Source organism: Poecilia latipinna, unplaced genomic scaffold (genome assembly GCF_001443285.1).
Source record: "Poecilia latipinna isolate Pla-1442-1.1 unplaced genomic scaffold, P_latipinna-1.0 Scaffold724, whole genome shotgun sequence".
Classification (NCBI taxonomy): domain Eukaryota; kingdom Metazoa; phylum Chordata; class Actinopteri; order Cyprinodontiformes; family Poeciliidae; genus Poecilia; species Poecilia latipinna.
In genome coordinates this window covers 144798-159341 of record NW_015113340.1, presented here as the reverse complement: position 1 = coordinate 159341, position 14544 = coordinate 144798, and the positions used below count along the sequence as shown (strand labels likewise).

General features: G+C 38.0%; 1 protein-coding gene across 1 annotated transcript in view; it reads left to right on the top strand.

Moving 5' to 3' along the window:
- Positions 1-14544, top strand: part of dachb (dachshund b) — a 100629-nt gene that overhangs the window by 52835 nt on the left and 33250 nt on the right. The window contains exon 2 of the mRNA XM_015045395.1: positions 9403-9518. Within this exon, the coding sequence (XP_014900881.1) occupies positions 9403-9518 (116 nt within the window). The remainder of the gene's footprint in view (positions 1-9402; positions 9519-14544) is intronic.

The window sequence follows — 14544 nt, the reverse complement described above, 5'->3', positions numbered from 1 at the left end:
AATAAAACCCACTAAAATATTAACAAACAGCCGTCCCTCCGGGATTTTGATAGGATTTTCTGGTGCTAAATTAGAAATATTTGTCAGGAATTTTCATGATATTTGCACTAATGAATGATTTTGACTTTTTATTAATCGCCGGATCGATCACAGGCTGTAACTTGACATCAAGTACAGCTGAGGCAGCAGTAACTTAAACCCAATGCTTTGACCAATTTTCAGAAAAAATATTCAATAAAACCAGAAAGAAATCTGGGGATTTAGTTGATTTTGTGTGAATTTTGCAGATTTATGAAAAACTGGAGGGACTTGTGTAATGGAGCTAATAAAATCTGCATTAACGCAAAGTGATGAATTGGAGCTGGAATAAAATTTATATTAAAGCATCTTAGATTCCTTAAACATTTTGAGCGGATGCTACAAAAAAAGAAAAACAAAGAAAATGTGATCTAGGTGTTTCCACCTACAAGGCCACCTTTAGACTTTCCGACTCTGAGTTTTGTGCCTCTGGTAAGGCACAGATGTGAAATTTCGTTACGTCAGAACTTATTCAGGAAATGTTTTTCCATCTTGGAAAATCCAAAACCATCCCAAGCTAGCATAAGCTCTTGAGTTTTATGTCACTTTCTTTTAAGACTTAAAACAGTAAAATAATCTGTTTTAATGATATTAATAATCAGGTTTTTGTATGAATGATGCTGGTGGCAGAAAATAATTGCGAACTGCTGCTGTACATGTAAACTGATGAACTGAGTTCATGGAGCTGCATTTGGCTGTTTTATCCTCAGACTCTTGCAGCTTATTGCAGACATGAGGTTGAAATCAATCTGTGTGTCTGAACGTTTCGCTCATTCACTGCTGCTCTGCGCTGATCAGCGTCTCGGCGCAAGTTAAAGGATTTGATTTGGAAACTGCATTGACGTTTTGTTTAAAACCCTGGTTAAGTCGAAACAGGAAACGATTTGGTTTGTTGCGATTTTTTGCTTTTGTTTTTACAGAGTAAGGTTCAAGAAGAAAGTTGTGAAGGTTTTACAACAAAGAAACTTCCTGGTTTTTGATACAATAACAAACAGGAAGTCATGTTAGAGGCTGACTGCCACAGAGGTAACTTCAGTTTTGTAAGGCAAGTGATTCTCGCTTTACAAAAGCAAAAAGTTGAGTTTTTGTGTTTATTTACGGCCCATTCTCTCTTTTTGCTTTAACCTGCTGGACAGATGACGTCATGTAAACAAAAACTTAAGTTTTTGCAGCTAATATTGAAAACTACTTCTTCATTATGATGATTTAAGGGCTTGATGAGTTGTGGTGATACTTTAAGTTCACTATCTTTTTAAAATGCAGTTTATTTGCATTTAAATTGTGGCTTTTGGTTTGTCTTAGCTCATTTCAGATTAACAAATGTTTCAGTGGAACATGACTCCACATTTTTCGCATTATATCTGCCTATTCACAAACTATTATCTGTAACATAAATTAAAATGATTCAATCTTCTTCACAAATGTTTCGTAGAGCACGTCTGAAATATTCAGAAGTAAATTCAGCTTTGGAAACTGAATTAGCTTTGCAAATTTTCCATTTTCAAAGTAGCCAATCCAGGAACAGCATTTATTTTCCTTGCCACTGATTGGCTGTAACCAAAGAGTGAAGATAAGGAAGCTAATGCTGTTAGCTCCTGTAGCTAACGCTGTTAGCACCTGCAGCTAATGCTGTTAGCTCCTGTAGCTAATGCTGTTAGCTCCTGTAGCTAATGCTGTTAGCTCCTGTAGCTAATGCTGTTAGCTCCTGTAGCTAATGCTGTTAGCTCCTCTGTAGCTAACGCTGTTAGCTCCTGTAGCTAACGCTGTTAGCTCCTGCAGCTAACGCTGTTAGCTCCTGTTTTAGCGATAATATGGTTTCGTCTGTGCGAATCAATGCATATTAAGGTATATTTGTAGTATAATTTGAACTATTAAAATAGAATGTACTCAGTAGAAATTTGACAAAACAAAAAGTACAACAATTTTTCTTGGAACTCTTTAGAATTAAAGGTAACTGATTTAATAAAAGCAACAACTGTCGTTTATCTGACGTGGAAAAGTTTTCAGGTTATGAGAGGAAAAAAGTTGTCAACAACTTGCAAAACATTAATGAATTCATCAGTGAAACATTAACTGAAAACGGTGTTCAGCTGTTAAAGAAGGAGCCTGGAGCAGCAATTGAAGGTGATTAATGTTCACCGCAGACTTTGGTTGATCAGTAAAAACATCAGCTGACAGCCAGGATTTAGATTTAACATCTAATGTAAAAAATAGTTTGTCTGATTTTAGATTTAGACTCTGGTCTAAAGATTAAGTAAAAAAAGTTTTGGGGAGGTTGGTTAGCAAACAACATGACTGGTGAGTAATTAGAAATAAGTGTTGCTTTTCAAAAATGACAATAATAAAAAAAGTAAAAACTGATTTGAATAGTAGGGATCTTTAATTAAAATAACAAAAAACTATAAATTTCCTTAAAATAAAACTATAACTGGCAGCAGAAAGTTGTGAAGTTAATTAAAAGTTTATATAGAAACTGATTTAATTATGAAGTTTGACTTTCAACCAGGCTTTAGTTATCATGAAACAAGAAACCCAAAATTTCAGATGGAAACAAACTGAAACCGAAAACAAAGAAGAAGAGAAGGAAAAGACGAGGGGGGTAAACGGATCAGCACGCTGATGGAGAGATGAAAGAAAGGAAAGGAGATGAAAGATTTTAGCTAAAGAGGGTTGACCCGGCGCTCTGCCCCTCTTATTGACCGCGCCGAGCTTTGATAAACTACGCCGGCTGTGTGTGTGTGTGTGTGTGTGTGTGTGTGTGTGTGTGTGTGTGTGTTTGGAGTGTGTGACCTCTGGACGTTCTGAGCTAAATCAATCTGTCAAACGCGTTAGTGAGTCCGTGCTTATTCACCGCCATGCCTGTTTGTACATACGACACTGTGTGTGTGTGTGTGTGTGTGTGTGTGTGTGAGCGACCCTGACCAGCCATCAGAGCCAATGACGGAGTATTGATCAAGGCTCCGTCACCATAGAGACGGCCATTTGGGAGGACAGGCGAGGGGGTGCGAGTGTCAAAGTGGGAAGACTTACTTCAAGGTGGCTCATCACATCGTCTGTGTGTGTGTGTGTGTGTGTGTGTGTGTGTGAAATGTCAGCTTTGTGTTTTCCATTCGTGCCATGGTCTGCTTTTCTTGTCCAATTAAAAAGGTCATTAAAACACATAAATACATCAGCAGAAAAACATTTCAAAGTAACAATGTGTCTGGTTTTTAATTACCATCTCTAATTTATTACCTATTCAGTGATTGAGACATAATTACTGTAAACAAACCGGTGGATTGTCTCGCTTGTTTATTCCTTTTCAAACTTCAGACGGGTTTTAAAAGAGGAAATCTTCCCGACTCGTTTCCTGTAAGTTTGTCTTCGCCCCAATCGCTTTGATCGACTTTAATGTCACTGGACACAAATGGCAACGTGCAACACAGTATGTATAAAGTCACTGAATAAATTAGAATATCATTGAAAAGTCCATTCATTTCATCCTCTTTAGAGTTGGATAAAGACTGATTACATTAAGATACTTTTATTTATCTTAATAATTCAGATTTTCTCCTAACGGTTAATGAAAACATGACATTTAAATTAGATTATTACATCGAACCAGTAAAACTATGTTTGCTTATTGAAAAACATGTTTAAAGCTTATTGACTAAAATCAGTTAACTTTCTGACTTGCTCAGTTTTTAGTAAATCTGTCAAATATTTTGGCTTCTTCCTTCCTGAGCGGCATTTCAGCCCACGTTGGTTCACGTCTTTTTTTTATTGTCAGTTTTGGTTTTGTTTTTTAGACCAAATTGCATCAATTTACACATTTTGGACCAGAGCCTGTCACCTGGAACAGATGTACAACAGCAGCAGAAAGGTTATTAAAAATGAGTAAAAACTGTGTGAATAATTGTTGAAATACCAGCAGGGATGTAAATGTTTACTGGGTTTATTGGGATCAGTAATAGGTGTAAAGTCCAGCAGCTGCCGGGAGGAAGGATCTGCAGGAACGCTCCTTTGTGCATCTTGGATATTATTTGGACTTTTTAAAAATACATATCCATCCTGTGTTTTGGTTGTCTGCATGAACCACCTGTGAAATATTTGCATCTTTGTGTTATTTATTCCAAAGTCCGGATAGATGTTCTGATTGGATCAGTGTTTATTTAAATACTTTTACCACAAGCTGCTTCATGTTGCTGCTAGTTTTAAATAAATAACATCCACTGAAAACAAAATGATCAGGGAACTTTAAGGCTGTTTTCACACCTGATGGTCCAGTAGACTCAGTTCGATTTGGGGCCAAAAGTGGCAACATTTGTTACATTTTCAGCTGCTGCGTTTTGCTTTCACACTGCATTCAGTAAATCTGTTCCCCTCCTCGCCTGCAGGGGCGCTGCACTGAAGGAAGCAACATGAAAACTTCAGAAGAAGACACTGCACTCAACTTTCTGCTTCACAAAATTAAACAAAAATGGAGTATTGTCAAATTTTAGGGTTGTAGGATTTCTCCTGCTAACGGTAGACTCTCACGTTTGCTTTGGTTGTACTTACCCAGAATTCCCTGCGCTGCAGTCCACTTCCTGCTTTTAGAGCCGCTTGACGTTCACATATACATCTGAACCAAACCAGAGTTTGCATTCACACATCCTCAAATGAACTGGACTTTCTGCAGAAACAAACTGGAGTTGGACTAAAGTGGATCAAACAGAACTGGTGTGAACGGTTTAATCCAGATTTGATCTGGTTGACTCTTGAAAGAACTGTTTCTCTCCATATTCCTCGGTTCCTTCCTCTAGTTGGTTTCTTCTGGACTCATAAATGTGTCCTCCTTACTCTCCCTACAATGTGAATATTAGTAAGTGTGAAGGTCAAAGGTCAGCCAGTGGTGCACCTTTCCCCTTTTTTGTAACGTCATGTTCTATCTGTAGTAAGAAACGCGATCTGGTGTGGGAGAAATGGATTTGTTCCTCTTTAAAACTCTGAACATGGTCAAGGTGAAAGGTCACCACGTGAATGTAGGTCAATGGACTGCATGCGACGTGTGCACACACACTCTCTGCATGCGTAGTGTGTTGCGTATGAGAGTGTGTGTGTGTGTGTGACCTGTTCTTTGTTCCTGAGCTCGGTGCTGTAAGGAGAGTGGACCGTTGACGAGGATTAATGCCCAACATATGGCAACCCTACGGGACACACACACACACACACACGCTGCAGTCATTACTCTGAACAAAGAACTGTAAGGCTAATGAGAAGCCGATATCATGTGTCCTTTGCAGACACACACAAGGCTTGGATTCACGTGGATACACACCTTAAAGTTGCTTACACATGGATGGATGCAGTTGAACACACACCTACAGCTGCTACTGTAACACGGTGAAAGGCAGCAGCGCGCCGATGACAGAGGCGCTTTAAGGGTTGAAGGCGAACACCTGTGAGTGTGTGTTGGTGACTGCAAAGTGATTATTTTGTGTGTGTGTGTGTGATGGAGGGAGAAAGAGGAGAAGTGGTGTTCATGGTGGAAGTGAAGGTTCATGCCTTCGTGTCTTCATGCTCCTCTGAATCCTTCTGCTTTTTTTCTCACATGCAGATCACACCCAAAAAACATTTGCAGTCGTTTTCTCTTCACAACTTTTAGCGCACACACACACACACACACACACACCCACACACCCACACACACACTCTGCTCCTCCCACCGGGATCTGACCGATTTACTCAACATGTTCCTGAAAAGACCAACATGCCCTCCGCTCTGTTCTGGTTCTGCACTGACTGGATGTTGTTGCTTAAAGCACGACAGACCTCCAATTTTGGGTCTGCACTGCAACAAAGTGTTTTGGTTGAGTTTAATATATTTTCAGTAAGGATTAGTAAAAAAAGAGCTGATTTTTTTTTTACTTGTAACAAGACATTTTCCCCATATAATCATTTTTATATCAATATTAAGGGATTATTGCTTAAAGAAGCTCCTACATCTTGCTGAAAAGTTACTTGTAAGCTCATTTTGTCTTATTTCAACTATTGTTAGGCATTTCCACTAGAAACTAGACAAAAATACTTTCATTCCAGTTAAAATTTAATTTCAAAACGAATCAGTTTATATACAGATAAGGAGAAACGTTCATGTCTAAGCAAACCCTGCAGATTGTATGAAGTTACTGATGTTGCTAGCGACTCTTCTAACAGAAAAACCCTGGTTTGTCAATTTTATGTTTCTTATTAGGAAGTTTTAGCTAGCTGACAGTAAAGCAGTAAAAAATAGACATTTGAACATTAAATTAAATAAACTGTTATAGTAGAAATCCCCTCAGTTTATCAAATCTGGCCTGCTGTAGCTTTCTATGTGGCCCTCCAGACTCCAAATGGCCTCAAGAAGTCCCTCCACTTTTTAACAAATCAGCAAAATTCACACAAAATCAAAAGATTATATTTTTTTCAGATATTACTGATTTTTTTTCTCAAAATTGGTATAAAAAAACATTGGGTTTAAGTGACTGCTGGTGCCTCAGCCTTACTTGATGTCAAGTTATAGTCTGTGATCAATACGGCGATTAATAAAAAGTTACATTTAACATCGTACATTAGCGCAAATATTGTAGAAATTTCTTACAAATACTTCAAAATTAGCACCAAAAACAAAGCAAAAAAATGCAAAACAATCAGAAAACACTGTATGGACTGACCGGTGTGAAAAGATGCTCAATAATATTTTATGAAACTATTATTAAACGCTGAAACAGCAATTTATTGATATTGTAACAGTTTAATCGATGCATTCTGGAACATTCAGATTGAGTTTGACAAACAGAAATAAATCTAAAAACACAGCCCATGTTTTTAAAGTCTGAAATAATTTAAAGATGCAACCAGAGGACAGTCCAAATGAGTCCAGCAGAAGTCCTCTCAAGATTATTATTTTATGCCCTAATTTAACTTGCTGCCCGTACATTATTTCCTCTCTTCATTTCTGTTCTCATGCGGTGACACTGTGGGCTTTTGCCATATACAGGTTTTATTTTTTTCCTCTCTCTAGGTGTAAATGACTTTGGATGGCCATCTGTTACTTAGCCACCCTGCAGAGAGTTGGCCTGCATGCACACCTCCAGTGTGTGTGTGTGTGTGTGTGCCTCCCTTTATGTTAAATTGCATGTGTGCAGTTACTGTAATACAGTGTTTGACTGTGGTTATTTATGCCTACGTGCACATGAATAATAGAGTAGCTTATTGTGTGTGTGTGTGTGTGTGTGTGTGTGTGTGTGTGTGTGTGTGTGTTGGAGACAGGATGAAAGGCTGTGTGTTTATTCAGCTTCATTTGTACATGCAGAACATGAATTCCTGTGTATTTATAAGGTTACATGTTTTATTCTTGTACAAATTGCTTTATGTGTCAAAGTTTCTCAGATAATCTTTTGAAATTTGGATCTAAATTAAAAACAGTGTATGTCTTGTGCTTTTTAACATGCATCTCAGAGGTTTTACATTTGACCGATTGGTTAAAAGCAGATAAAAGCATTTATACCATAAATAAAAACTGCATTTGATTGTTTTATGTCCTTTATTTATATATCTTTTTGGCAGGAAAGCTTAAAATGTTAATTTAGTTTAAGTTTATATCCATGAGAAGGGGTACTACAGTGACCGTTTTAGTTCCCCTCACTGTTTTTTGCAGGACTTTATTGTTATCAGCTGTTGCCTCCATGTGATGTTGATGTACATGTTAAACCTTTGAATAATGTTGAATCTTTAGATCGAAACTGAAAAAAACACAAATTCTTACCAAGTATTTCGGTCTAATTTCTAGTGCAAATGTCTTAGTTCACTTGAAATAAGAAAGAAACTAACTTATAACTTTTCAGTAAAAAAAAAACTGAGGTTGTTTTACGTAAGTAAAGTTAAACTGGCAGATTATTTCACTGGAAACATGGGAACATATTTTGTCATTCATGAATTTATCTACTTGTGGAACTTTTTCATCAAAATTAAGGAATTATTTACTTAAAACAAGCTCCTATATCTTGAAGAAATATTTATAAATTAGTTTTATCTTATTTCAAGTGTACTAAGATATTTGTAGTAGAAACTGGACAAAATACTTGGCAACATTTTGTGTTTTTGCAGTGTGCTGTGAGTTGTTGCAACAAGGCAGAAAGTAATTAAACTGTTTATATTTCATGACAAAATAAAATAAATGTCTTGACGGCTTTTAGGTGCTACAGTGATTCAGATTTCTGTTTTATTTGCGAATCTAACTTTTTAATAACATTACTATGACCTTTCTTTACATTTTTAATAGTGAGGAACTGAGTTGTTTGGTAATTAGTGTGGCTGTTTTCTTTTTTTAACCATTTTTTGTTAAAGTTGAGATGATATTTCTGTTGAGAAACTCCCCACACGTCTTCAGGGGCGTTTTTATGTGCAAATCATGCAAGCTTCAGCAAAAAGTGCTCCTAAGCTGCTGTTGGGCGACAGTTTGTGATTTGATTAAGTCCGAGTGACCTGCGGTGTCTGCTGGAGCGTCCAGCTGTTATCGTTTCCTGGTGACATTCAGATCAGAGCGCTAATCTCCGAGCCAAGTTGTTCACAAACCTGGAAACAAGCTGCAAGTTGTACAGAAAAACAATGTGGTTTTTATTATTTAGGGTAATATTAAGATAAATGTAGCTCTTGGCGTTAAATCAGACCAGGGCTGAAACGATTAATCGAATTAATCGTGATTAATCGATTATTAAAATAATCGTCAACTTATTTAATAAGCGATTAATCGTCAACGGAGTATAGAGACTCATTTCCTAAAAGAACAACACACTAAGAACAGATATTTAGTCAAAACTGTTAAGAATATATACACACATTTTGGATTTAAAATAGATACACCTTTGTCTGTGAACAGGTTTTATCCAAAACTTCTCAAGTGGTAAAGTTTCAGCTTCACTCAGTACAAATTCACTAAAATGTTGATTTTCTTATAATGTATTTCAAATAACGCAAAAAAGACTCGAGGTTAGTTTAAAAATTTGCAGAATGTACAATCGATTAATCCGATTAATCGATCAATCACTAAATAGTTGATCAGTTAAATAATCAGAAATAAGAGCTGTTCAATAAGATACTTTCCAATATCTGTTTGCGGTGGTTGGATGATGCTAAATGATCTGAACATTTCTAATTTTGACAATTAAAGCAATTATTTTCCTTAACATGAAACATGTTATTCTAAATCCTGAGTGAAAAATGATTCAAATTCTTTTATCATCGAGTTTCGTCCTTCCAGCCGTGTTCTCCTCACTGTAGTTCATGAATAGTAATTAAGTGATGTGCGTCTCTCCCCTGCAGCTCTCGCCCCGGCCGTCCTCCCAAGCGATGCTCCGGCGCCGGGATGCAGGAAAGCCCCCGGCTGCTGCACCCGGGGCTCCCCGGCCTGCTGTCCCCCAACCTGCTGTCCCACACCGGTAAGAGACGTGTCCATGTCCTCACTTCCTGTCTCTGTGGCGCCCCCGGTGGAGTCGGTTTTCTTGACCAGGAAATCCTAACGGTCCGCAGACAGGAGGCGCTCCACAGCATTAGGGACCAGTTTCATGTTTTAAAAAGAAAAAAGAAAACGTGTTCTCGTAACTCTTTGCTTGCACAGACGTACACGTGTGATCTGGGCTGGACAATACGGCTGAAAAGCGTATCACAGTATAGGTGTTTCATATCAATCTATTGATAGTTATTGATTAGTTTTTTAATGTTTTAATTATCTGAGACACTGCCAATCTGGTGATGGGACATTTCCTCTGTTTTATCCGTAGTTTTCACTCCATTATCTTGTTTTTTATTATATCATCTGTTATTGTTAATAATGTCTTGTTATGTGTATTATTCTACACAGCAGGAACAATGTAAACTAAAATTAAGGCTGGACGATGTGGCTGAAAAACGTATCATGATATAAACATTTCATATCAGTCAAAATTGATCATTATTGATTCGTTTTTTGTTTTTTAATATCTGAAATACAACCAAACTGGTGACATGACCTTTCCTGTTTTATTCACAGTTTTTATTCCACGACGTTTTTTATTTCTAAGCAGTTAAGAAGCTTGAAGCTGCTACTGTGGCAGTTAGTCAACAGGTCGTTGCTAGGCAACCAAAGAGTGAGAGAGTTGCTAGGCAACCAAAGAGTGAGAGAGTTGCTAGGTAACCAAAGAGTGAGACAGTCAGTTGATTCCACCAACTTAGCTTAGCTGGCAGTGAGAGGTCTTTCCTCTGCCTACATCTCCCAGAATGCTGTGCGGTTCTGGATTGGTGTTCAGTGAAATTACTGATAATAGATGTATTTTCTATTGATATTGATCATTTGTCTGAAAGGATATGTTTTGTTATTGATTGATTGATTGCCCAGCCGTAATCTTGGATGTGATTTGCTGATGGTACGAATGTTTAATACAACAAATAATCTGAAAAGAAAACAAAGAAACAGAAATTGTTTGTGTTGTGATGAAAACTGGAACGAAATGCCCCAAACTTCTTGTTTCTAATAGTTTTTATTGTTAATTTCCATGGTGGTTCTAAACTTTAAAGAACTCCACTTCAGATATTTCCCACATCGTCTCTCTTGTTGTAGTTTCTCCTGTTTTGTCTTGGTTTATATTTCATTTCCTCTCTAACTCGCCTGTTCTTCATAGTTTGATCAGTTTCTTCTCGTTTGGGTTCGTCTTCCTCTTTCAAGGATCCGGTCCTGTTTGTTGTCGTCGTTTTGCTCTCGCTGACACAGAAAGTGAAAATGGCGGGAGGAGCCGAGAGACCGGAGGGGAGGATGGAGAGAGGGATGGAGGGATGTCGCCGGAGGAGATAACGAAACCTAAAAATGACTGCCAAAGTCCTGGGAGAAAGATGGAGGAAAAGAAAGAGAGAAAGACTAGAACTGTGACAGTCGCATGAACGGAGGAACAAACGGACGGATGGATGGATGGATGAGGGGAAGAGAAGGAGGGTGAAGGAGTGCAGATTGCAGGGTGGTGTGATGAATGACGCGTCTCTGGGGTCCCACTCCTCCATCTGTCCATCCCTCCCACCTCCTTTACTCCTCCTGTCCCTTCCTCCCATCTTTACTCACCTTCTTCTCTTCCTCCTGATGTTAGTCATCCCTTCTTCTCTCTTTCTGTCTTTATTATTCTTCCTTTCTTGAACCGCTCGTCTCGTTTCATAATTTCCGGTTTTTCTTCTTGCAGATTCCCTCCTCCTTTTTCTCTCGTCTTTCCTTTAACTGTTTTTCTCCTTTGTATTTGTTCTCATTCTAATCTATAATTTATTTTTGACTAAATATTTATCATCTTATTTTTTATCGCTTCACCTCCGTCTTATTTCATTTTATTTTAATGTTTCACCTTCATCTTTTCCTCCGTTTATTCCTTGGAACATATTATTATTTATTCCCTCTCTTCTTTGTTTTCCTCCTTCTTTTTCTATCATGTTGTCCTTCTTGCTCTCTTTTAGCAACAATCCATCTTTCCTATTTTCACTTTTCTCAATAATTTCATATTTTTTGTCTCTTCTCAATCTCCTTTTTCTCATCTTGTTTCGTTTTTTCTCTCCTTTTTCCTCCTCCATGTTGAAGTTTTTCTTAATCTCAATTTTTACTCTTGTTTCTTCTTAATCTGTTTTAATCTGTAATTTTCCCAATTCTCTCTTCATCTTAACTTTCTTTTCCATCCTTTCTTTTTCCCTTTAACTGAAAACGTCTCCATCGTCTTGTTTTCTTCATTTTCTCCATCTTGTCACTTTTTAATCTCTTTCTTTCTTGCCAGTTTTTTCTCTCCGTCGCTCCTTTTTTCTTTCACTTCTTCCTCTTCTCATCGTCCCGACTCTTCAGACGTCCCAAAGCTGCTCCATACTTCCATCAGTTTTGTTTTTCTGCTGTTTTTTAATTCATCTCTTAACTTTTATCTTTCTTCTCCTCTTTTCTTCTTGTTTTTCCTCCTAATCCCCAAATCTCATCTTCTGTCTTATAACCTTTGACCTTTTTTGCATATTTAGCGACTTTTGTTTATCTGCCCAGACTTCATCCCTCTTTCACTTCTTCTCTATTTTTGCCTCCATTCATCTCAGTTTTAGTTTTTTTCTATTAATCTTACACTTTCATTTTTGTTTCAGTTTTTCTCAGTATCCTCTTTTTATCTGCTATTTTACTTTCACTTTTGTTTCTGCTGCTTTTTCCTCTATTGATCTAATAATATAGACAATTAGTTTCCCACACCTAAAAAAAAACTATTTTTTATTAAACTATACAAAATGAATAGTTTGGACATATGATGAAGTGTTGGGCCAGGATTAGAGAAAAACATTCAGTTACAAGAATTAAGCCGTAGAATCTGAGAATAATGTCATTGTTACTAAAATAACGACAGTAAGTCAAATTACTACAAGAATTAAGTCTTAATATTGCCAAAAAAAATCACTGAAAAAGTTTTAATATTGCGAGAATAAAGTCATCATGTTCCGAAAATAACAATAGTATGTCAAAGTAATACAAGAATAAAGTGGAAGGACAGAAAATCATATTAAGAGAATAAAGTCTAAATAATATGAGAATAAACTCATAAAATTACCAAAATAAAGTTGGAATATTACGAGAAAAAAACTCATAGTTTTGTGAGAAAAAAGATTTTAAAGTTCAAGCTCTGAATTATTGTCAGATCTTCCTCACTGTAAAGCTCTGAAGTCTCAGTTCAGATGTTAGTTTGAAACCAACATCATGTAAACATCAAATAATTCGAATTAAATGGTTTTACTCATGGAAAAACTATTTCTAGATTATTTTCTTAGCTTTTTCACAAATAATGGTTAATTTCTTCCTGCATTAACACATTGAACTTAACTGTAAATTTAATGTTTATCAGCTGATGTTACTGTAAAATGGTTAAAATAAAACGGCAAACTTAAATACATTTTATTTTATTTGCTATTCCAGTAATGTTAACAATGTAAACTAATTGGAAATGATGCTAATCATTTTAAGTATGCTAGCTGGTTTTGACATGTTGTTATGGGTGGCCCCAAATGAAAATCTGTTTGGGGCCCCAAAAATGCTTTGATCGGCCCTGTATCCTCTAACTTCCATCTCCTTCTACATCACCATCACTTCTTTAATGGAGACATTCTCCAAACTTCCCTCCATCTTCTCACCTCTCTAATCTGTTTTTCCTCCCATCCTGCCAGTTTTCATCCATCCATCCATCCATCCATCCATCATTCCTTCCCTCCATCCCTCCTTCCATCCCCTTGACAGTGACTGTTGGCCTCCTTCTCCCCCTCTTTCTCTCCGGGATAAATAAAACATGCTTGTGTTTGGTGACATATGGACACAGCTCACTGTGGCATACTAATCACACACACACACACACACACACATACACACACACACACACACACACACACACACACACACACACACACCTGATCTATAAGTGTGTGTGTGTTTGTTGAGCATTAGTGGAACCCAGAGAAAACATTTGCTCACTTATGATCGCTCATTAGCCTTCACACACACACTACATATATAACAACCACACACACACACACACTTGGCAGTCGTCGGATGTCGCATTCCGCCTCGGCCGCACACACGCAGAGTCGGTCGTCTTAGCGGCCCCGCGTCCATGGAGACGCCACGTTGCCGGGGGAGACGGGCTGTTGTTTACGACCTCGCGGGCGCCACGTCGATGGGGGGCATCGGCCGATCGCAGATGGACATTTATCACACCGTTAGAAAGAAAAAACACGGAGGAAGGAGGAAGGACTGGAGCAGAGGACCAAGAAAGTTCAAGAAGGAAGAAAACAAAATTAAATAAGACCATCGTAGATGTGAAAAACTGCAAAAAGGAGGTGAAGAGAGACATTTATATGAACAAAAAAACGGAGGAAGGTTGGGAAAAGTAAAAAGGATAAAACACAAAGATCAGAGAGGCTTTAAACAACAACAAGAGAGTGATATCAGTTTAATTGGCCTCATCTTCCTCAACAAAGACGCTGTGATGATAAGCGTGGGAGTGTGTTAGTGTGTGTGGTAACCTATGCAGGGTGATGCGGCACTCATTTGACTTGTTAATTCACTTCAGAAACAGCTCAATGCTTCGCCTTGTCCTCCAACACACGCACACACACACACCTGCACAGACTGCTGGAACATAAACGTATATTTATTTTCATTTATCGCCTCTAACTTCATATTTTGGAGACTCAAACACACACACGCACGCACGCACGCACACACACGCACGCACACACACACTCCTGAAAATGCAAAGCGTTCAGCCTCTTCCTGAAAGAAAACCCGGGTGTGAGGACTCTGCGGCGCACCTGCAGAGAATGAGATGAAGACGAGGAAGAGGAGGAAGGCCGGAGAGCTCTGGAGTCACATCAAGTCTTTTTCATCTTCCTCCCCCTCTTCCTCCTCCTGCATCACTTTGTGCTGCTTTCCCCAAGAAACGCTGT